This window comes from Pipistrellus hanaki (genome assembly GCF_964339955.1).
Source record: "Pipistrellus hanaki genome assembly, chromosome: 1".
NCBI lineage: Eukaryota > Metazoa > Chordata > Mammalia > Chiroptera > Vespertilionidae > Pipistrellus > Pipistrellus hanaki.
In genome coordinates, this window is record NC_140503.1 from 19,274,512 (window position 1) to 19,297,043 (window position 22,532).

The 22,532-nt window shown below is 42.5% G+C and overlaps 1 protein-coding gene across 1 annotated transcript in view; it reads left to right on the forward strand.

Moving 5' to 3' along the window:
• TMED8 (transmembrane p24 trafficking protein family member 8) overlaps nt 1-21,614 on the forward strand; it is a 28,481-nt gene extending 6,867 nt beyond the window's left edge. Inside the window, exons 2-6 of the mRNA XM_084891827.1 lie at nt 6,019-6,100; nt 11,181-11,310; nt 12,131-12,257; nt 12,466-12,771; nt 13,961-21,614. Coding sequence (XP_084747953.1) covers nt 6,019-6,100; nt 11,181-11,310; nt 12,131-12,257; nt 12,466-12,771; nt 13,961-14,178 — 863 coding nt within the window. The 3' untranslated portion in view covers nt 14,179-21,614. The remainder of the gene's footprint in view (nt 1-6,018; nt 6,101-11,180; nt 11,311-12,130; nt 12,258-12,465; nt 12,772-13,960) is intronic.
• The last annotated feature ends 918 nt before the right edge of the window (nt 21,615-22,532 follow it).

Here is a 22,532-nt window from a genome sequence, read left to right on the forward strand (position 1 = left end):
ATAGTTGTGGAGGGGTCTAAGATGTAAGTGGAAAAAACAGTATGTCTAGTATTTCATTATTTGTGCAAAAAAGAATATATATGTGTATGTATCCACACACACACCTTTTTATATGCATAAAATATCTCTGAAAGACTCCACAAAACCTAATAACATTTGTTGCCTTTGAAGATGGAGACTGAGATAGGAGAAAGTTTTCACTGTATATGTTTACCTTTTTGAAAAAATACAAATGTATTACAGGCTTTTTACTATGTTTATGTTGTAGGAGCCATTCTGTACATCTTTATTGCCTCTCTGGTCATCAGAAATTGACCTTTTAAAAGGCCTTTTTCTTTTTTTTCTTTTTTCTTTTTATTAAATTATTATCTGTGTACATATTTTAACATTGTAAAAGGCCCTTTTCTCTCAGATGAATTTTTTATGAAATACAGGTTGTAAGTCTCCTTAGGGAATAATTTTTTGTTATTTTTAAAATCCACTAGTATCTTCCAGTATTTTTGTGCTAAATTTGTTTCTGTCTAAATATTCAACCTTATTGAAGTCTTCATTATGATCTAAGCAAAGGGAGATAGAACAATTACTTAGATAAGCTCATACTGTTAGCCAATGACAGAAAGAAGGAAGACTCTTAAAACTTCTATTTGTTTCTATTTTATGTGCTAAGGTACCTTTAAACTGAAAAACAGTAAAGAGACAATAGAGATTTCTGTTCTGAGTAATGGCAGGCTAGGTGGTTGAGATTAGTTCTCCCATTGGAGATAATTAGGAAATAACTGTCAAAATAAAAACATCTGCTTGAAGATACTGGAGAGCCATCACATAATGAAAAATTACCAGGCTATGAGTCCACTGTGGTGCTCCTTTCTCCTCTGAGGGCATATGCTGGATTCCTGAGGGGAGGCTGAGTGGCAATGCTGTAAAAGTGCCTCTCTGAACTAAAGCAACAGGGACTAATGTTCAGGACCAGACAAGGAGGGGAAACCCTGGAGAATCCTCTTTCCTTGGGGTTAGAACATGACCATGAAAGGCCATGTTCTAGAATTAAGGGCAGATTAGAAGTAGGCTATTACAGGGACTATAGTTCAGCTCAGATACATCTCAGTTCAAGTAATTGGACTAAGGTGACTCCAGGATACTTGTGCCCCTGAGTACATGGAAGAAGCAAGGCAAATCTCTGAAAGATCGCTGTAGGCTTCAAAGTATTTCTATAAATAGTTTTGCAAGGACAATTTCTGCCACATATTGAAACGACTAGGTGCGTGAGTAGGGATATGTGAACAACAGACAGTAAAAGTGGATTAATACAGGTACCAGATTTTGGAGTTGCCACATACAGACTTAAAAATAATTATATTTATTATTAGAGGCCTGATGCACCAAATTTATGCAAGAGTAGGCCTTCCTTCCCCCACCTGCTGGCACTGGCTTCCCTTTAGTACCCAGGACCTGGGCTTCCCTTGCAGCCCCAGCTTAGTCCAGAAGGAAGTCTGGTCTAATTAGCATATTACGCTTTTTATTATTATAGATGTTCAAAGAGAGAAAAGTTTGAGAAAGGTCAGAACAGCATATCCAGAGGGAAACGTATAAAAATGAAATAATAGAAAATTTAGGACAGAGTTAAGAGTCATAAAGGCTATGAGAAGGTCTAATATTTGTATAATTGGAATCCTAGAAGGTGAGGACTCGGAGCAAGAATGGATAGAAGCAATGTTTGGTGAGAATAGCTGTGAATTTTCCCAAACTAATGCAATCTACAGATTCAAGAAGCTCTATGTACCTCAAGCGGTATCAGTGCAATGAAATCTACAGTAGGTATTCATTAAGTAAAACTGCTATAAAACCAAAGCAAAGAGAACATATTAAAACTAGTCAAAGAAAATTTCAGTTTGCCTTTAAAGGAATAGTGATTAGGCTGAAAACTGATTTCTGTACAGAGCAGTGAGAGCTAGATTAACTTTAAAATTCTGAAAGAAAAACTATTGATATAGAACTTTTTTTCCCCCTAGGAAAGTGAAAAGTCTTCAAGAATGAAGATGAGCCTGTCTGGCATGGCTCAGTGGTTGAGTGCAGACCTATGAACGGTCACAGTTTGATTCCAAGCCAGCGCATGCGTCCAGATTGTGGGCTCGATCCCCAGTATGGAGCGTGCAGGAGGCAGCTGATCAATGATTCTCTCTCATCATTGATATTTCTATCTCTCCCTCTCTGAAAGCAATAAAAACATTAAAAAAGAATGAAGATGAAATAAAGATATTTTCAGACTATCAAGTACAGGCTTTATCATCTTCATACCTGCACCAGAGGAATAACTAACTGAGGCAGCATCAAAATGATCCTAGATGAGAGGAAAATTGCAGTTTAATATCATTCATTAACATAGATGCAAAAAGTGATGAATAAAATATTAACTTTGAATCCAGCATTATATAGGTCCCAGTTGGGTTTTTCCAGGAATGAAAAGTTATTTTAACATTTTTTAAAGTCTGTAAATCACCATTTTCATACACTAGATCCATGGTCGGCAAACTGCGGCTCACGAGCCACATGTGGCTCTTTGGCCCCTTGAGTGTGGCTCTTCCACAAAATACTATGGCCTGGGTGAGTCTATTTTGAAGAAGTGGCATTCGAAGAAGTTTAAGTTTAAAAAATTTGGTCTCAAAATAAATTTCAATCGTTGATATTTGGCTCTGTTGACTAATGAGTTTGACTAGATGCAGAAAAAAGTGTGTGATAAAATTCAACTTCTTTTTATGATTCAAAACTTTATCAAACTAGGAATAAAAGGAAACTTCATTACTGGATTAAGCGTATCTACAAATAGCCTACAAGCAACATAAAACTTAATGGTGAAATTTGAAAGTTTTCTTCTTAAGATTGGGTATAAGACAGGTAACCACTCTCACCACTTAACTATTTATTATTTTGCTGGATATTCTAGCTATCACAGTCAGACAAGAAAAATAAAATATATGAGGATTCGAAAGAAATCCTGTTAAAGCTGTTGTTTCCTGATGGTGACTATAAACATGAAGAATCTAAAAGAACCTACAGATAAGTTACTAGAATTAATGTTTGGCCAGATTGCTAGCTACAGAGCCAGTTTGCAGAATTCCATTGCATTTATATATACCAGCAACAAAGTAAATAAAATGTTATTTACCACAGAGTAAAAATATGAGGAATAAATCTCACAAGTTGTATTCAAAGTCTTTCTACAGAAATTATAATATATTAGAGGCCCGGTCATGGATTTGTGCATCAGTAGGGTCCCTGGGCCTGCCTTGTGCCCTCTAGCAATCTTTGGGAGTTTATCTGGCTGCAGAAGGAACACTGGAGGGCTCCAAGCTGGTCCTAAATATATATGTAGAAGTGAAGGCCACAAATAACACAGGTACTAATAAGAACAAGATGGAAAGATTTGCTGGGGCAATTGGATATCCTAAAAAGAGAAGGAAAGAAAAAGAAAAGATCTAGTTGGACTGTAGATAAAAATGTGAAAGGTGCTAATGTGGTTCAGTGGTCGAGCATTGAGATATGAACCAGGAGGTCTTTGTTCTATTTCTGGTCAGGGCACACTCCTGGGTTGCGGGCTCAGTAGGGGTTGTGTTGCAGGAGGCAGCTGATCAATGATTCTCTCTCATTGATGTTTCTATTTCCTCTCCTTCTTCCTCATTCTGAAGTCAATAAAAACATATTTTAAAAAAATGTAAAAGGCAATACAATAAGCTTCTAAGTTTAATAGAGGATACTGTTCTTTTTTTCTTGTTAGTCTGAGGAGACTTCTTTCCATTGATTTTTAGAGAAAGTGAAGGGAGAAAAGGAGGGAGGAAAGGAGAGAGAGAGAACATCAATTAGTTGCCTCCCCCATGTTTCCTGACTGGGGAAGAATGAACCTGCAACTGAGGTGAGGTACATGCCTTTGACTGTGAATCCAACCCGAGGCCCTTTGGTGCATGGGCCCCCATCCAGGAGCCCACCAAGAGTCATCTCATTAAAGCAAAAGACACTATGATCACTTAGCTAGGGATTTAGGAACTCAGTGTCAGCAACCGGGATTAAAGACCAAATATTAGAACAAAAGATGTTCCCAGCTTTTATAACTTAGGAAATCATAAGGGTTTTAGGAATTCTGTGCCAGGAACCAGGGGCAGAGACTAATATATATTTTCTATTATCTTACAAGAAGAAAATTGTTAGCATAAGCTCTAAGGTTTTTCTTCCTATGAGAGTGTGAAAAGAAAAATAGCTCATATTTACATACAAAAAAATGAGACTAGATTAAAATTGGGTCACAAATATATGCTTGTCATTTGCATTTTTATGTTGTTCCCCAAACTCTGAAACTTTCAGGGTTTGAGGTTTGCTTTAGTAAGTTGGATTTTAAATTGAGATGTGAACTTTAGGCTTCAGTCTTAGCCAGAATAGGTTAAATCAAGGGTTATTTAGTATCTGAGTGCTCAAGGAAAGGCTAAATGAATAAAACACAAAACCAAGTAGCACCTAATGGTTATGAGCATGGCTGCCTGGCTTTGAATCTTGTCTGTATGCTTTATTTTCCTTACCTGCACAATGGCATTGATATTACCAGCCAGAGGTTTGTTGTGAGCTTGGGACCATAGCCTTCATTATGCACCTCACTATATTCCTTGTAGATGCCTGACAGTATTCAATAAGTTATTGGTGAGTGAGCGAGTTAGTAAATGAATGAAATTACAAAAATCTTTTACCTGATCTTGGATACAGTAATCTGAATATAGAGGTGGCATTGTATACTTTGGCACTGAATTGCAGTTCCTTTCATCCTACATCTTACTGTGCACTATATTTCCCGCCTAATTGTAACCATCTGCTTTCTGAGATATAATGGTTCTTGAATTAGAATTAATTCTGTGGGTACTTATTTTGGAAAAAGACTTATTATTATTTTTTTAATAAATGGGTTACGACTACCTGAAAATACTTGGATGTGATGATTGTAATTTATGTACTGGGCCTCCCAGAGTATAAAGTTTATGCCCAGAATATTTTTGGAAAAGGAAGGTTGTTGAATGGCCAGATTTTATTTTATTTTATTTATTTATTTATTTTAAATCAATCTTTATTGTTCATATTATTACAAAGGTTCCTCATTTCTTCCCCCCTCCACCAGGTTCCCACCCCACCCTCCGCCCTTCCCCATCCCCCATTGTCCTCATCCACAGGTGCAGTTTAGGTTCAGTCTCTTCCTCCCTCCCTTTCCCCGATAGTAAATCCCTTTTCAGATAGTAAATCAGTTACTTAGCATTTTCTCATATCAATAATACCTCCACATGCCCAATGATACATTTCACACAAAAGACATTTCCAAATAGGTCAACCAGCCTCATCCAGGCCCCACCCAAGGCACTCACAGATCAACACCCCAGCCCTATACTAACTCAACACATCCAGATCTAAGCCTTCATCACTTGATTCAGCAGACCCTCAAGTTCTCACAAAAGTTTCCAGCCATGTCTGAGAGGCAGCGTGGGGCAGGGGCAGGCGAGGAGCGAGCTGTTCTGGGCCTGGCTGCTCCAGGCCTGGCCTCTGTTGCTCTGGTTCGTTCCACAACCAGCTGCTCCGGGTCTGGTCACTGCCGTTCCCAACCTAGTTGCTCTGGACTTGGCTGCTGCTGCTCCGGGCCTGGCCGCACCTGACCCGGCTGCTCTGGGCCCGGCTGCTCCGGGCCCGGCCGCTCCGGGCCTGGCCGCTCCCAGCCTGGCAGCCGCTGCTCTGGGCCTGGCCGCTCCCAGCCTGGCAGCTGCTGCTCCGGGCCTGGCCGCACCCGACCCGGCTGCTCCGGGCCTGGCTGCTCCCAGCCTGGCAGCCGCTGCTCCGGGCCTGGCCGCTCCCAGCCTGGCAGCTGCTGCTCTGGGCCTGGCCGCACCAGACCCGGCTGCTCTGGGTCTGGGAATGGCCAGATTTTTAAAAAGATACAAGATAATTATGGTTGTGTTACCTCTTAGATATTGAATTTTTCTTTCCATGATTTTCTAGAGAATGAAGATCTAGAAGACACCAAGGTCATCTCTCCAGTGGCTTCTGCCTCTGATCCAGAGCCCCATTCCTCACCCTACAGGTAGGGACAGGAACTGCTTAGGATAAAATGCTCCTAGAGATTTTCTCTTCTGGGATAAGGAATTGATGAAAGAAGTGGGCAGTGACATCAAGGGGGAAGACAAGTGAATGGTTTTGTCATTAATTAATCAACCCTTAAGTGTATTTAGGGCAATGCCAGATCTATTGCAAGTTATAAAATGTTCATTTACTCTCAGAAAATAAAACTGTAATGAACAGTTGTGTCTTTATTTATGTTCTCCTGAAGACTATGTTCAAATGTGAAAACATTTGAAATGGATTCTAGGTGGTCTTCCAAGAAAATATATGTTGGATTTTTATTTATAACATGCACACACATACACATACACATACACTATTTTAAAATATATATATATTATTGATTTTTTACAGAGAGGAAGAAAGAGGGATAGAGAGCTAGAAACATCGATGAGAGAGAAACATCGACCAGCTGCCTCCTGCATACCCCCCACTGGGGATGTGCCTGCAACCAATGTACATGCCCTTGACTGGAATTGAACCTGGGACCTTTCAATCCACAGACCAATGCTCTATCCACTGAGCCAAACTGGTTTTGGCCACATACACTGTTGGAGGCAGTGTTTTATTATGTAATTTTCAGATTCAACCATTATGATCACCTTCAAGTTATCATTCTTAATTTCCCTCTCTGTCCATCTCATCCCCCTACCATCAGTGATAGAGTATGTAGCAGCAAGTTGTACTGAGCAATAGAATGAGGGGACACACGAAACATCAGTGGGATAATTAATGAAAAACTGTATCTTGGAGAACACTTTGCTAGTGGATATCATAGTCCCACCGATCAAGGAATAGCACAGTGTTGTCAAGCAGAATGGGATGATGCTCAACCAATTGAGCCACACCAGCTGGGCAAGAATATCTGACTTCTTGAGTAGAAATTTTTTCTTCTCACCTTTGTATATGAAATAAAACTCTTTTCCCCAGAATTTAGATGATGAAAGATAATGATTAATTGCTGATAATAATATAAGCCACACTTCACTGAATCTTTTTCTGTAATAATGATAAAATTGCCATTTTTATTGAATATTTATATTTGCTCAGTACTATTCCAAGTGTTAAAATGTGTGATCTCATTTAATCCTCATAGCAATTCTCATTAAATAAGTATACCTATTGTTTATTTTCAGATGAGGGAAATCAGTGAATTCAGTAACTTGCTCCAATTTACCTAGCTTTAGTTTTGTTTTATTCTAAAGCTTAGTCTCATAAATACAGATAGAAGGGTTTTGAGTTCTATGCTTAGAACTACTAGATTGTTACTGTATATAACACTCCTTTTAGAGGATACAGCCTCCTCAGGCTTTGATTATTTGAGATAATTTATGTTCTCATCAAATCCCCTGAGGAGAACTTTCCATCTTCCTGCCACCACCCTTTTTCTGTTGAGTTGAAGGAACTTAGGGGCATGGATTTTGGCACAGAACTGATTTTTCCTCCTAAGAATAAATACATTTAAAAATATATATATATTTTTATTGAATTTTTACAGAGAGGAAGGGAGAGGAGTAGAGAGTTAGAAACATCGATGAGAATGAAACATCGATTAGCTGCCTCCTGCACACCCCCCACTGGGGATGTGCCCGCAACCAAGGTATTGTACATGCCCTTGACCAGAATCAAACCCTGGACCCTTCAGTCCACAGGCCGATGCTCTATCTACTGAGCCAAACCGGCCACGGCGAGAATAAATACATTTTTTTTGAGTGAAGAAGAAAATATAATCTTAAACTTTCGTTTCTAAAATCTAGTGTGTGAAGAAAACAAAATGCAGTAGTCATGATATTTAGTACCTGAAGTTTAGTGTTTGTGTTTTGTATGTACTGGGAACGGAAATGGCAGAGCGCTCTATCATTCCTAGTGAGGCTGGCCCCTCCCTTTGGGATGGCCTGCCTGTTCTGGGTCAGCACAGCCAGAGGCCTACAGTGGGAGTGTTTTCTTTATATGGTTTATCATTGGCATCAAGTGATTTGCAATTCATCTTTCCCAAAATACCCTTCACTGATTCTTCAGAGCATAAAATGCTAACGTGAATATTAAATTCATGTGGCTGTTGCATGTCCTGTGTAAAATATGTATTTTTAAATAAACAGAACTATATTTGTGCAAAGTAAGATGCACAAAAGCAAAGACACTAAATTTTAGATGTCACATACCAGAAGGGCAGGCTAATGGTCAAATTAACTGTTGTATCCTCACAGTCCAAATACTTCTCCTTTGTTCCCAAACAAAAATTAACATTTAATAATGAATGGGTGGCTGCTGTTTATTCAGTCAACAGATACTTATCGAGAGCCTGCCATGTACCTGGCATTGTTCTAGGCACTGAAGATGCCAGAAAAGAACAAGCAGTCCAAGTCCCTGGTCTCATGGAGCTTATATTTTAGTGAGGGAGGCAGACAGAAAGCAAGTATACCATAGAATTAAGAAATTATTTCATGGGGTCTAAGTTGCCATCAACTGTAAGATGAACTGTTACTTTATGTACCAGCAAGAAAGAAAAAATGCTCCATAGTGGGTCTAATAAGAGACCCTCCCCGCCCTCCTACCCCCATGGAGCTCTGGCTCAACAAAGCCTGCACCTTCCGTGAAAAGATAAATGAAGGGAAAATTCTCTACACAGCAAAGGGCAACAGGGAAATATGAAAGTTTCAGCCTTGGCACTGATGAGGGCAGGGCAAAATATGTCCCCTGAATATATGAGCCACATGCTTAGTCGCCAGTTTTTTTCCTAAATTCACTCTGCTCGTGTGGTCGAAGCAAACCCTTCAACAGAACCTCAAGGCAACTCCGACTCCATTGGTAGTGCTCCCGGGCTCCCATGCCCTGGCAGAGCAGATGCACATCTTCTGTGGAGGGACTCATGCCAGCCCAGGCCCCAGGCAGTTTGAAGACATCACCAATTTTTAGGACAGCCCATATTTCAGTTGTGTTAAAATCTGAAAACAAATATGCATCTTGCAGTCAACAAAATATGGTACATAATATGTCAGGCAGTAATGAGTGCAGCGAGAAAAAGTGAAGGGCGGGGGAGGGGAGGGCAAAGAGTGATGGGCCAGGGAGGGGAGAGCCATTTTGAACTCAGACATCTGGGGGGTCTCCCGAAAGTCATGGTTGAGCAGAAACCTGAAGGAAGAAGCCAGAAGGTAACTAGGGGGAGGGGATTCTAGGCAGAGGTGACGACAGGTGAAAAACCCTCCAGTGGGAGAGTGCTTAAACTGTTTGAGGATTCTCAAGACATTTGGAGGCCCTTGTGACTGGAGTGGATTGAGCTAGGCGAGATCAGGTCAGTCTAGGAGAGACAGGGTCAGAGTGCAAAGGGCCTTAGGGTTCCATGCGACAGGCTTGGGTGCAGACACTTTGCAAACGGAGGGAGTAAGAGCAGTCCTTGTTATCAAGCTCACCTAATAGTGTCAAGAAAAAGAAATGGACCATAATTTCTGAGTTTAAGAGGATAAAATAGACTCACAACATAGATCAGTTTACATTTTACACAGGATTACCCAAGCAAACCCATAAAAATCAACAGTATCTCATAGCTAATTTTCATAGTAACTACCTCTTGTTTGTTCTGAGGTAGGTTGGAATGACCAGGATATTTCAAAAGATGGCTCTGTTTTATCTAAAGAAGAGATAGTTTATTAGCTAGGAGTGGGTTTTCTTGTTTGCATTGAAAGGAAGAAAGAAAATGAAGGAAAAAAAAAGAAAACGAAACTGACCAGCTCCAAAATAAGCCCTCTCTTTCCCATGCGGTTAAAAGTACTGTTTCCCAGCCATTTTCTCAGAGGAAATGGTGCCCAAAAGCAGCAGTCCTCAAACCTTTACCCCCCAAAGAAATTTTACTTATGTGGGTTGTATCTATCAATGTTTACTATATTAGAAATTAAAACTGAAAAATTAAAAACATTGTTATTGATTCATTTAAAGAAACCAATAACAAACTCATCATATGTTAATATAAATAACATGTTTTTAATGAAAAGCAACTATTTTCCAAAGCAAAAATAATTTAGTGGGAAGAGAGATGCCGCAGGTCTCTGTATTGTCTGCCATAACAAAAGTCAGTTGGATTCTCAGATCTGCTTCTGCATTCGTTCTGTGGCAATATCACATGTAGAAACTCCGCTGTCTACTCTTAAGAAGATAAAAAAAGACAAATCATATTTTAGAATTTTTATGAAGAAGTTTTAACTTTACAGATTGCCACGAAAGAGTCTTAAGGACCCAGGGGTCCCGGAAGATACTTTGATAACTGCTGCTCTGAAGAATCCGTGCCTCCTCTTGTTGGAAGCCGATCATTCCTGAGAGACCTGGATGCTGTGCCGCAGCCCTGGTGCTTCACGCACTTTCTAGTCTCTCTGGAAGCCAGGGAAGATGGAAGCGAGCGTAATTATTTTCTTGCTTCTTTAAAATAACTATTCAACTAGATATAGTTCATGCCATCAGGATAATAGATTAAAAAGACAAGAAAGTGATTGATTACCTATTCTTATTACCCCGAGAGTTGGGTGCAATATGGATATCTGTGACAGGGTTGCATAAGGTAGGCTGTGCGATGGAAATGCTGAAACCCTGCTCCTGGGATAACTGTGGACAGGGATTGCCTCGCTAATCAGTTTGCACTTTCTTTGTCTTGATGTTCAATCCATCTCTTTGCTTTTAACCTGTGACTTTATGTGTATTGGGATTCTATCTCTGGTTAAAATTCTTTGTGGAACAAATGGCAGGGGTCTCAGAGAGAGGAATAAAACCAGACCTGCAGTCCATCTCCGATGCCTGAGCTATGTATTTACTATGGTTCTTGGAGCCTGGGATGTGACTTTGTCCATCTGTGGGCCCTCATGTACTGTCGCCACTTTATTGTGGCCTTGTTCAGCCCTGGGCAGTGGTCAGCTAAACTGACAGGAGACCTGAATGCCAGAGGAAAGCGGGGGGTGTGGGGGTGTCCTTTGAAGAGTGTTTTATTGCTGAATTTCTCCAGGCCTAGTGTGCCTTTTAAAAGAGCCCTTGAATGACATGTTGTGTTCCTCTGAGAGGCCGCAGATGGTACCTCCAGTGAGCGAGGATGCCGCAGAAGGTCTCCGGAAAGCAGCCAGTGCCTTGGAGGCTCAGGCCTTGGTGGAACAGAAATTGAGGCCTGCAGACCAGGGCGAGGTCCTCGACAAGGTAGGAAGCACATTCTCACTCTCTCTTTAAAAGGAGGAGTTTACAGCACCAGAATCTAGGTACATATGAATTAGAAAGCACTGGGAGAGTGGCTCCCAGAATTCTCTTTGCTTTTTTTGGGCATCTCATTTTTAATTATTTGGTGATTGATCATGTGTATCTTCCACAGGGCCCATCAGGGTACCAGTAGGCACCTATTTAAAAAATGAAGTGTTAGAATGAATGTTTACATGTTGTCTATTATCTCCTCAATGTGAGGAGCCTAAACCATTGCACTGCATTTTATTCTCACTTGTCTTATGGTGGGTCTACTCAGGATTTATGGGAAAGATTCTATAGAGATAGAATTGATAGCACTGGTTCTGCCACAGAATAATGGGTTGTTTATATAATTACTAACATCTGTATATATAAAAGGCTAAGTGACCATCTGACCGTCCGACTGTCTGACCAGTAGCTATGATGTGCACTGATCACCAGGGGGCAGGTGCTCAACACAGGAGCTGCTGAGCTGTGGTGACTTGGCAACAGCGGTTCTTGGGTGATGCACCCCGGAACCAGAGAGGAGGGAGCCTGATTCTGGGGTGCGTCACCTGAGAACCACCCTCTCTCAATTTGGGACCCCTTGGGGAATGCCAGAGAGCTGGTTTTGGCCCGATCACCACAGGCCAGGCCAAGGGACCCCACCTGCTGGAGGGACCCTGCTCACTGGAAGAAAGAGAAGGAATGTTGACTAGCACCTTAAGCTCAGAGTTGGGAGAGTGGAGGTAATTGGAATCTGCCACTCTTAACATGTCCTCTAACCGGAATTGTTGTGCAGATGGCCAAGTATCAAGCTCCACAGAGGTCTGGGGACATTGTTATGATCCAGTCTGAGCACACGGGAGCTGTAGATATTCTTTCAGCTGACTTGGAATCTGCAGATCTTCTGGGGGACCACAGGAAAGGTAAGACCTTTGGGAAGTGGTTTCTCTGTACCAGCGGGTACTTAAAGGCAGGCAGACAGATGGAAGGAAAGAGAAAGTGACTTGTGAAAGGAAGTAAAAAAAGCCAGTAGAAGGAATGCCTTTGACTATGACAACCTCCATACGCAAAATGCCAGGCGTGGCAGCATTTCCTCTTGGTTCCTCTGTAGTAAGCTGCCTGTCCTTTCAGTCTCCCCTCCGCTGATGGCTCCTCCCTGCATCTGGACCTTTGCCAAGATGAAGGAATTCAAAAGCAAGCTGGGCAAGGAGAAGAACAGCTGCCTGGTGGTGAAGCGGGGTGAGGTGGTGACCATCCGGGTTCCTACCCACCCAGAGGGGAAGCGTGTCTGCTGGGAGTTTGCCACCGATGACTATGATATTGGCTTTGGAGTTTATTTTGACTGGACCCCTGTCACCAGCACTGACATAACCGTGCAGGTCAGCGATTCGAGTGAGGATGAGGATGAAGACGAGGAAGACGAGGAGGGGCTTGAAGGTAAATGTAACTTGAACCTAGTTGGCAGTTTCCTTTCCAGGCTCAGCCTAATATCTAGTGACCACTTCCTGTGTTGGGCCGGTCCTCCTCTTCCTCAGAATGCGGGCGAGGAATCCCTCTCAGCATCCTCTGCTAAGTTGAGTGACTCAGGCCAAAGTCAGACCCTCAAAGAGCTTTTGGGTGGGATTGATAGATAGATGCCTTAGTGGAAGCGTCTTTTCCTTTTAATCAGTACCTGCTGTTTTCCCAACATCTCCTTGGGGACAGGGATGGGGCAGGGGCAGGGAAACAGGTGGGTCATTGCTATTGTGCATAGAGGCAGTGTTATTCAGATCACACCTAAACCTGAGATTACTTTTCATTTATCGCTTAGTTTTATGATATTTGTATTTATTCTTGGCCTGGAACCAAACTGAGTGATTATAATTTGCTAAATGTACCCATATTCCCCCCCCCACCCCCCCAACAGACGATCATGGCTGGCTGGCTGACTGTTTACTTTTTTAATTTTACGCCTGGAGCAGTTTTAAAAGTAGTCTCTGTGCACCATCCTAGTTGTTACTTGCAATACCTCCTCAGAATGGTCCTAGGGCACTTTGGGGGGTGGTGACTATCATATAAATCTAAGCATTAGTTTTACTCCATGATTTTCCTGTATCATCTGAAAATCATTTCCTTAACTTGCTTCTTTGTGAACAAGCAAGTCTGTAGGAAACCTTAAGTTATTTGGGGAAGAAGAGAACCTCATATCTTATTTGCTGCTCTTCAGGAGGCCGGCTGGAAGATCTAGGTCATTCTGTGCAGCGTGTTTGTCTGCTTTTCATATCTCCATTAGCTAGTTCGTTCCCTTGTTGAGTGAAGGATGTGAGAATCATCCCTTCTAAATATCTGCTCTCCCTTGTTAATGTCCGGACACCACTGGAGCTAGCGAGGCTCCATGAAGCTAAATCCTCACTTCTCAGTGGAGGCGTGATTGGCATTTGGGGTGGATGCTTGTTTGTGAGGCAGGCGCTATTCTCATGTTTAGCACTTCTGGACCCTTGGGTCACCCAGATATTTTCACATTCCTGCAGGAGGGCAAGAGCATCCCCCCGACCTGGGTGTAAGCCACTAGTTCACCGGGTCCATTCTCTTACCTTCAGGCAGGACTTATGTGTGTTCCCTGAACTCTGCTGTTTTGTTCATGCAGATCCTGTCCCAGCTGGCGATGTGGAGAGAGGCTCCAGGAGCTCCCTGCGGGGTCGCTATGGGGAGGTCATGCCTGTGTACCGGCGGGACAGCCACCGAGACGTGCAGGCTGGCAGCCACGACTACCCCGGGGAGGGCATCTACCTGCTCAAGTTTGACAACTCCTACTCCCTGCTTCGCAACAAGACTCTCTACTTCCACGTCTACTACACTAGCTGAAGGCCCCGGGGGACCGGGCAGGTGGTGTTTGCTGGCTGAACAGGCTGCCAGCTGGTGCCTCTTTTTTCCGACAGGCAAGAGCTCGAAGTTGAGCATGAGGCTCCTGACCCTCATGCCCTGCCTGGCATGCCTGACCGTTGACCCCACGTAGCTTTGCCCGCTCCTTGGCTTCTGCAGGTGGTGGTGTAGTGCCCCTGTTCTGTGGTCCACGACTCACACTCTTCTTGCTTCAGACTCCAGCAGAATCCCTCTATGAAGGTGCCCACTAGGCAAAAGCCCAAAAGCAAGTTGGGTGTTGCCTTCTAAAAATAGTATTTGGTACAGAATTGCTGCTCACTCCTCTCCCAGAGCCTTTATTGCAGATGTGTTTGGTGGTACCCACTCTCTTTTTGCAAGTGCTGAGAGAGGGAAAGCACATTGTCCATGAAGGAGCCCAGTTCCCTGGCTGGAGAAGGCTCTGTCCAGCCGCTCACCACTGCCATATTCCTGCCAGTTCTTCATGGTCGCTAGCACAGGCTGGGAGCCCTCAAGGCCCTTGAGGGGCATTACTAGTTGTGAGGGCTCGCCTCTGCCTCTTTGCCTCCTCTTTTCCCTTCCCTACACCTGTGTGTTCACCATCACAGCAAGAACTTCTGTGCAATCCAAAGGGATGGTCACTGTAACTTTTCTGGGAAGAAAAGGTGCCTCCATCACTTCCTGTTTCAGGAGGCAGTGGCCCTTACCAAGGGCACCTGTGGTTGAAGGGCAAAGGGTGCCAATTAGGTACTGGATTGATGCCAGAGCCCACATCTTTGAAAGGCAAGTGTTACTAATGTTTGTTTATTTGTTTGTTTTTTGTGTAATCAAAGAAGGGGTGTTATCTTAGAAAGAAAGTTTAAAAAAAATAACACCATCCAGATTCTCACCACTTTTTTCTTTCTTTGGAGTAAGAATGCTATTTGGAAACTTTGGTTTGGAACCAATCAGACTTCCAAAGTTTCTGTGTTTAGATGTCTTCTTACATTGAGGGCTTAAAGCTTTTGGTATTCAGAGTCTCTTAGGAAAGGTGGTAATGAGCTTTACTGTTGCTGCTGATCGCATGTGTTCTTCACCAGGTCAGACCTTGGTGAAGGTTTCCCTGGTGACAGCCTCTTCCACTATGACCCTGAGGCTCAGGAGCGCCGCAGGCAGCTGCAGCCAGAGGTCACCACAGCGGGAGGGTGGCAGGGCCTGGGCAGGGAAGGGACCAGTGTGATTGTCGGTACCTCCTTGCTTCTTATTCCTTGTGTCAAGTCTGTTACTGCCTTAGAATTTTGAAGAAGAATTAGATTTATTTATTACTTTATTTATTTATTATTTTTTTCTTAGCACATTTCATTTTGTCTTTGAAACAGTTTCCATCTGTTTCTTAAAAGACTGCCATCTGCTCTGAGCCATTGAGGCCACCTCCTCTGTGGAGTTGATGATTTTAGGAGGAGCTGCAAAGTGACGAGTGCCCATTCCTGCAAGCCAGTCCTGTGATGCTTTGGAGGGAATCTGCCTCCTTCTGAGCTGTATGACCTACCCCAGCATCCCCTCTGAGGAAGTCTAGGTTGTGAGGAAACCTGCCCATTTGCCCCGGGTTGAGTACGGAGGACCTGACTAGCCAATCAGAGATGTCCTGTGATTCCCAGATGTCAGTCTTTTTCTGCTCTGAGGAGTCACTTTCTTCAAGGTGATTTCTCTGGCTCATTCCTTCCTGGTGTGGGTGCTTCACACCAGGCCTCCCCTCCCTATTGGAGCAGGACAAGGAAGACCAGGGCTCCTCACCATAGGTGTGTAGTAGCATCGGCTGCTGCATGAACAAGGAGCGGTCCAGCCTGCACCCTCTGGGAACAAAGTCCGAAGCAGGGTGGGATTAGTGGACTGCCATAGCATCCCCGTCCTCTGAGCAGCTTCATACCGCCATTATTTTACATATGAGTGCATTTTGTAGAGGATTACACTGGCCAAAATTGATATGCTTTGTAAGAAATTAGAAATCATTTTAGTGACTGTCTATATGGGCAGCGAAAAGCCAACTTGCTGTGCATCATCCCATTGGATAGCTGAGTGACCACTCTTTCATCACTGAAGCTGAATCATGCCTTTGCTAACATAGTCTTTATAAAATAATTTTCTACTGAGCTGTTTTCCAATCAGCCAAAGCCTTGCTTATTTTTCCTGCTTATTATTAACTTCTGACTTGCTCTTAAAATGGAGCTGCCAGGCGTAGCAAGCTCCCTAGATAAACTTTATTTTTGCCGTGAGAGTCTCTGTACATATTTTTCTTTGGGCTCTTAGTTCTGTTGCATCAGGGAAGTCTGAGGGACTTGTTCTCATTGCCTCTGTGTGCCTCTTACTGTCTGGTCACTTTTGAAGCCCTGGATATTGTTGTATTTCATTCTACACTGGTGTTTCCCTAACAGTCAGGGTTTCTTTGTTCCATTCGCACAAATAGCTGAGAGAAGGTATTTTTAAAATTCATTCACTATTCTCATGTGAAATTTCTGAAATTGCTATACTGTAGGGGCAAAATATTACTTACTGAAGCAAAGGTAATTACTGAGAATTTCATAGCCCAGCAAATCCTAAGAGGTAGTTATTTACTTAGTTTTACCCTGTCCAAATTTACAGAACCAAACAATGAAAAGAAAATCATTTGTTTTCACCCTCACCCTGTCCTCCAGAGCACAGATAAATATTAACAATCGAAAGAAAGTACTTCCTCATAGGAGAGAGACTGGAATTCTTTTTTTAAAATATATTTTATTGATTTTACACAGGAATTGAGAGGGATAGAGAGTTAGAAATGTCGATGAGAGAGAAACATCGACCATCTGCCTCTTGCACTCCCCCACTGGGGATGTGCCCGCAACCAAGGTACGTGCCCTTGACCGGAATCGAACCCGGGACCTTTCAGTCCGAAGGCCAACGCTCTATCCACTGAGCCAAACCAGTTTCGGTGAGACTGGAATTCTTTACACAGAGTGGCCGACTCCTTAAATTTCTTCAGTTTGTTTGGTTTTGCTACTTTGTTGAGAAATGGGGCTTCTAGAAAGGAAGACATGTTTAAAGGATTAATTCCCCCCAACATTTTACTATGAAAAATTTTTTAGCAAAAAACACCCTTATGTATACCCCACCACATTGATTTTAAAAGTATAACCTGCTAACTTTTAGACAAAGATGATTCTATCACTCTGTTCCTTTGACAAGAGTCCAGTTAGTCTGTGATCCCTACACAGACACCAACTCTCCTATGTCAGAGAGTTCCTGGATCTTTGCAAACTTGTTTAATGCAACGTGAGTTACCTGGGAGGCAGTCCTCATAAAAGTGTTCCCTGCTCTCCACCTTCCAGACTCACACTGTATTGCCCCTCTCCCTCAGTCGTTTCTCACATTTTCTTCTCCAGCGTGCCAGCATTGGAGGAAGGTAATTGTGAAGCTGCTATGGAAGGACTCTACTGCAATCTCTCTTGCTCTATGAGACATCCTCAGGATTCTGACATTAAACCTCAATCCTCAGACAGTCTATAGCTTTATAATAGAAGTAGGTTGCAACCTGAAATGAGGCCATTGTTATTTTTTTCTTAATTGACTCACGCACTTTAAAAATATTGTTATCTGTTACTTAGGAAAGAAAAAACCTCAGACTTTGAAAATGTATATACTGTCCCCTATATTATGTAAGAATTAAATTTGAAGGCTCACTGCCTTATATTAATCAGTGGGATTAGATATTGATGTAAAATTTATAGGAAATACCTGAATTGATGTGTTTTTGATGAGCCTTCCCAGTCCCCCTTTGAAAGAATTAGGTGAAACCCAAGTCTGTATTTTTATATTTATTTTTTTAAGACCACTTTTCTGTAAAAGTTGGACCTATCATCCCAAAGTATGTGGTCCTAAGGTACATTGTTGGGTGACCCTAATATTTACATAAAGGACTTGTTTTAGGGAAAGTGACCTGATTGAGACAGTTGTGTACACCAGAGGACTGCCTTTTTAAATTGATAGTAAGGAGTGAAAACAATAAGATGAGGGGAACAAAGAAAGCTATCAAATATATATCCTAGAATTTTGCTCATATCTGACTTTGTTTAATTCTTTTAAATTTTATTTTATTGATGAGAGGGGTGTGTGTGTGTGTGTGTGTGTGTGTGTGGAGGAAGGGAGGGAGGGAGGGAGGGAGGGAGGGAGGGAGGGAGAGAGAGAGAGATGAGAGACAGAGACAGAGACACGGATGTGAGAGAAATAATGATCAGTTGCCTCTTGCAGGTGCCCGGATTGGGGATTGATCCTGCAACTGGGTATGTGCCCTGACTAGGAGTTGAGCCACCACCTTTTTGGTGTACGGCATCATGTTCCAACTGAGTCACACCAGTCAAGGCTTGATTTTGTTTAGTTCTTAGTTTGTGGTTCATTAGTTGGAATTGTTCTTTAAGCCAGAAGCCTCGCTGGTTCTCAATGTGCTTGTTGTGGAAATCCCAAACCCACTTTGCTGTCTTTTCCAGCAGGACTGACTTTAGATACATTTTTGAGAAGGTCGTCTTTGCTTAATGTACTCCTGGCTCGAAGCTTTATTCATCTCTGTCCCATTCTCTGGGACTTACAAGTCAAGTGCATGAAAAAAGATGGTGGGTTTAGAAAGCAGCGAGGAGGACTTCCAGCTGTGCCACTGTGGCCCCAGTTGGTTTGGACTCTGGCTGAGAAAGGGATGAAATAGGTTAATTTTGACCAACACCATAGAAGAGTCTCAAGCCATAAGTGTCTCAAGCCATAAGCTGTGCCCTTGTAGGCGGACCTCCCTGTGAGGTGTAGGAATCAGCATCTTCTTTAACCTGAGTGGGCTAAGGACACATAGTAGTAAATGGAACAGACCAACGGAACCTGCTAGACCTTCCATTTAGATTTTCTCCTGAGCCTGAAAGATCCAAATGGAACTCTAGCTGGTCTCTTTCCATCTGGCTCAAAGTGCTGAACTCCTGAAGCTACTGGAATGGGAAGAGCATCATCCCTGCGGCATTTCAGTGGTTGAAAAGATTTGGAAAGTGAGTTTCTGTCCGAAGGAAGGTGGTTTCTGTTGTGAGGGTAGCTTGTTAAGGGATTTATGGTCTTTAGAGAGCAAGTCACTTTGTTCATTGTGTTTGTGCTCTGGGAGCTGTGATGCATGATTCTTTGGGGAGGAAGTAGGAAGTGGGTGTCTAAATCCAGTCACAAGCCGGTGCTTTCCAGCAGTCAGTCCAGTGTGTGGTGAGTGTCCCCATGGCCAAAGTCCCAGTCTTCTCGCACATCGGATCCTATCCCTGGGTTCTCATTTCCACACAGCTGAGAGACAGAAAAGGACTAGCTCCTCCCATTTCTTTCTGATGTCTTGGGCATTTCTGGTTTGTTTAGCACTGGCAGCATGATAGCCAAGGCCTCAGTTTAGCCAGTTAACCAGAAGTAAATAATAGCAATCATAGAGTTGAGTAGATAGTCAGTCAGGGTTCAAAGTAGAGCTTTGAGCCAGAGGCCTCCCTAGAAGGAGAGTTTGTGACTTATGGTCCCATATTTGGACAGCTGGGTGACTGTGCAACCGGAACTCTTGTTAACCTTACCAAGTGCGTGAAGAGGATGTGACAGTGCTGTACTGATGAGGACGACAAAGTAGCTGAGTTGGCTAATAACTGGAGCTAGCCCTCCGTCTGTGGGAACTATATTCTGTTCTGGCTGTAAGTGTAATATCAGTGGGGTCTGAAGCTCCGTAGTGTCCTTAGAGTCTGGCTTCAGGGCCCACTGAAGGAGCCAGTCTCCTATGGGCAGTGACTGGTATTCTGCCAAGGAGAACATTCTGCAATGAGAACCCCTGGGTGTTGGTTCCTGGAGTCCTCTTGGAAGGGGGGAGACCGTTGGGTAAGAGCTGCCTTGGCGCTCTTGGTGCCTGGTTATGGCCAGTGTCACCCCTTCGCTCTGTCTAACCAGTCCAGCACCTGTGGACAGTTCTTTGACATCTATCCAGTTATTTATGTAATGAGCTTAGGGCAAGATTTGAGACTCAGAGGCTGAGAAACACTTTGCTGTGGGGCCAGATTTCAGAACTCACTGCTCCCTCTGGAGCGTTGCATTGTCCCTGCCTGAACCAGGAAGGCCCCGCCTGTTGGAATCTCTCTTCACCAAGCCAAGGAACCCCACTTAATTGCCTCAAGTCTTGAGTGTGGGATTCATTTACAAACAGTCATTCCTTCAGAAACTAAGTCCAAAAGCAAGACTCTTCTCTGTAGTCCTGGTACTGCTTTGAACTTGGTTTCTATTACATGTACTTTGATTTCTCGTAGGCCCAAATCTTTTCAGGGACAAAGTGTATTTTCTAGAAGTTCCGCTAGAGGGTCAGGAACAATTCTAAAGTTTTGGCTTGAACCATTATAGTACATAGGGTTACAGAGGAGCTCATCACGGGCATCACTTTAAGGTGCTTTCATCCTCACTTAGGGTTCACATGCCTTGCCTGTGATGTTCCTTGTGATTGGTTGTTACTATTGCTTTTTAGGTTCAGGCAAGAGCCATCTGGAAAACATTATCTTAATTCCTTCTCTTATGTCTTAAACAGTACAGGAAATTACATATTAAAAACTCTGCTACATCCCTTTCTGAGATGATTGTCCCATAAATGAAATTTTTGTTTGTTTAATCAAGTTGAATTATTTCCATTTAGCCTTGAGCAAGTCCAAGATTATATAACCCATGACTGGTGTAGCCACCGTACTCCCTTCATAATGGGAAGTGTTTTGAAATTCCCAGGAGAAAGCTGCTTTGTAATCAAAGTGATGGGTTATAAGAAAGCCAGCCTTTGGATGGGGGTAATTGGAATAGAGGGAGGTGCTTGGAGCTTTCCTAAACCACATTATGCCATTTTGCTCATTTCTGAAAGGCCTGCTTTGATGCCACTCACTGAGCTCTGTCAGTTGGAAAGATGATCACGCTTTCTTGGTAAATATTTAAGCAATTGGCAACCACAAAGGTATTCTTTCCTTATTCTATATCATGTACTGATGCTGACGTTACAAAGAGGGGTCTGAAAGTAGAACAGTTTTTTATTTAAAATATTGTACAAAAGTGTCTCAGCCGGTCCTTCATTGCAGTTTGTTGTACACGTCCTCTATCATGAGAAACACTGTCAGCCCCTCCTGTGGTTTCTAACTTGAGAGCTCTGTACCAAATTGTTATTCAATCATGTCCCCTGAGTGGTTTTTCCTTTAAAATGCCACATTTCCCACCCTGTGGCACTGAATGTGTTGCTGTGATACACAGATGATCCTGAGCTACGATTCTCTAAGTATCTCAGGCCTGTGTTTTTATATTATGTAACAGTTTTGTGATGCTTTTGTGCATTCTTTGTCTTCTCTTCCGAGTTTTGAAATCTGTCATAAATAAACTTTTTCACTGTGCACCTGAAACATTTGAGTTATATCTTAATGAACCTGATTTACATTAAAACTTTTTTATTAATCTCTCCTTTGCATCTTAAATGAAAGGTATTCTGTAAACTTAATCTATTGAGGCTATACAAATTAAGAAAATTGACAGTTAAGAAAATACTGAGAATGAGGTTAATAGATCTTTCATCTGCGTTTAAATCATAGCAGAGTATTATGAACTGGGAGCTAGGTTTGGCCCAAGAGTGAAAAATCTGGTTTAGAGTAATGATTACTAAATAGAACATTAACAGGTTTTGTCAGTATTTGGTCCCAGTGATGTTTATTTTCCAATGGATTTACTTATTTAATCTGTTCAAATTTGGAATCAGTACTTAGAACACCAGAGTAATCACTAACTCGGCCAGAGTGGTATTAATTTAGCCTATTTTCACTTGCAAAACTGACACTATACACTGTCTTTGGCATCTCTTATAAAGCTGCACATCCCTGCTGTCTGTTTCAGAATCTGAAGGACTCATATCTGAGCAGAGAGGGGTGCCATTTAAATATTTCCTTTAGTGATATCTGTGGTTCCAAGGTGAGCTTGTTCCATCTTTCCTTTTAGAGGCTGTTGTATCAAGAGGCAGAGATCTTAAATAATTGTGAGTTAAATGATGCAATCTTACCACCAAAATACTCTGCAACCAATAATAAGAAGCCCAGGCAGACTGTATATAACTAAGGATCTTGAATGCGTTATGTTGGGCATGTTGAATATGCCACTGTGTGATTTTTTTTTTAATCCTCACCCGAGGATATTTTTTCCATTAAAATTCTTTTAGAGAGAGTAGAAGGGAGGGAGGGAGGGAAGGATACAAGGAGGGAGGGAGGGAGGGAAAGAGAGAGACATTGACATGAGAGAGATACATTAATTGATTGCCATGCATGTGCTCTACC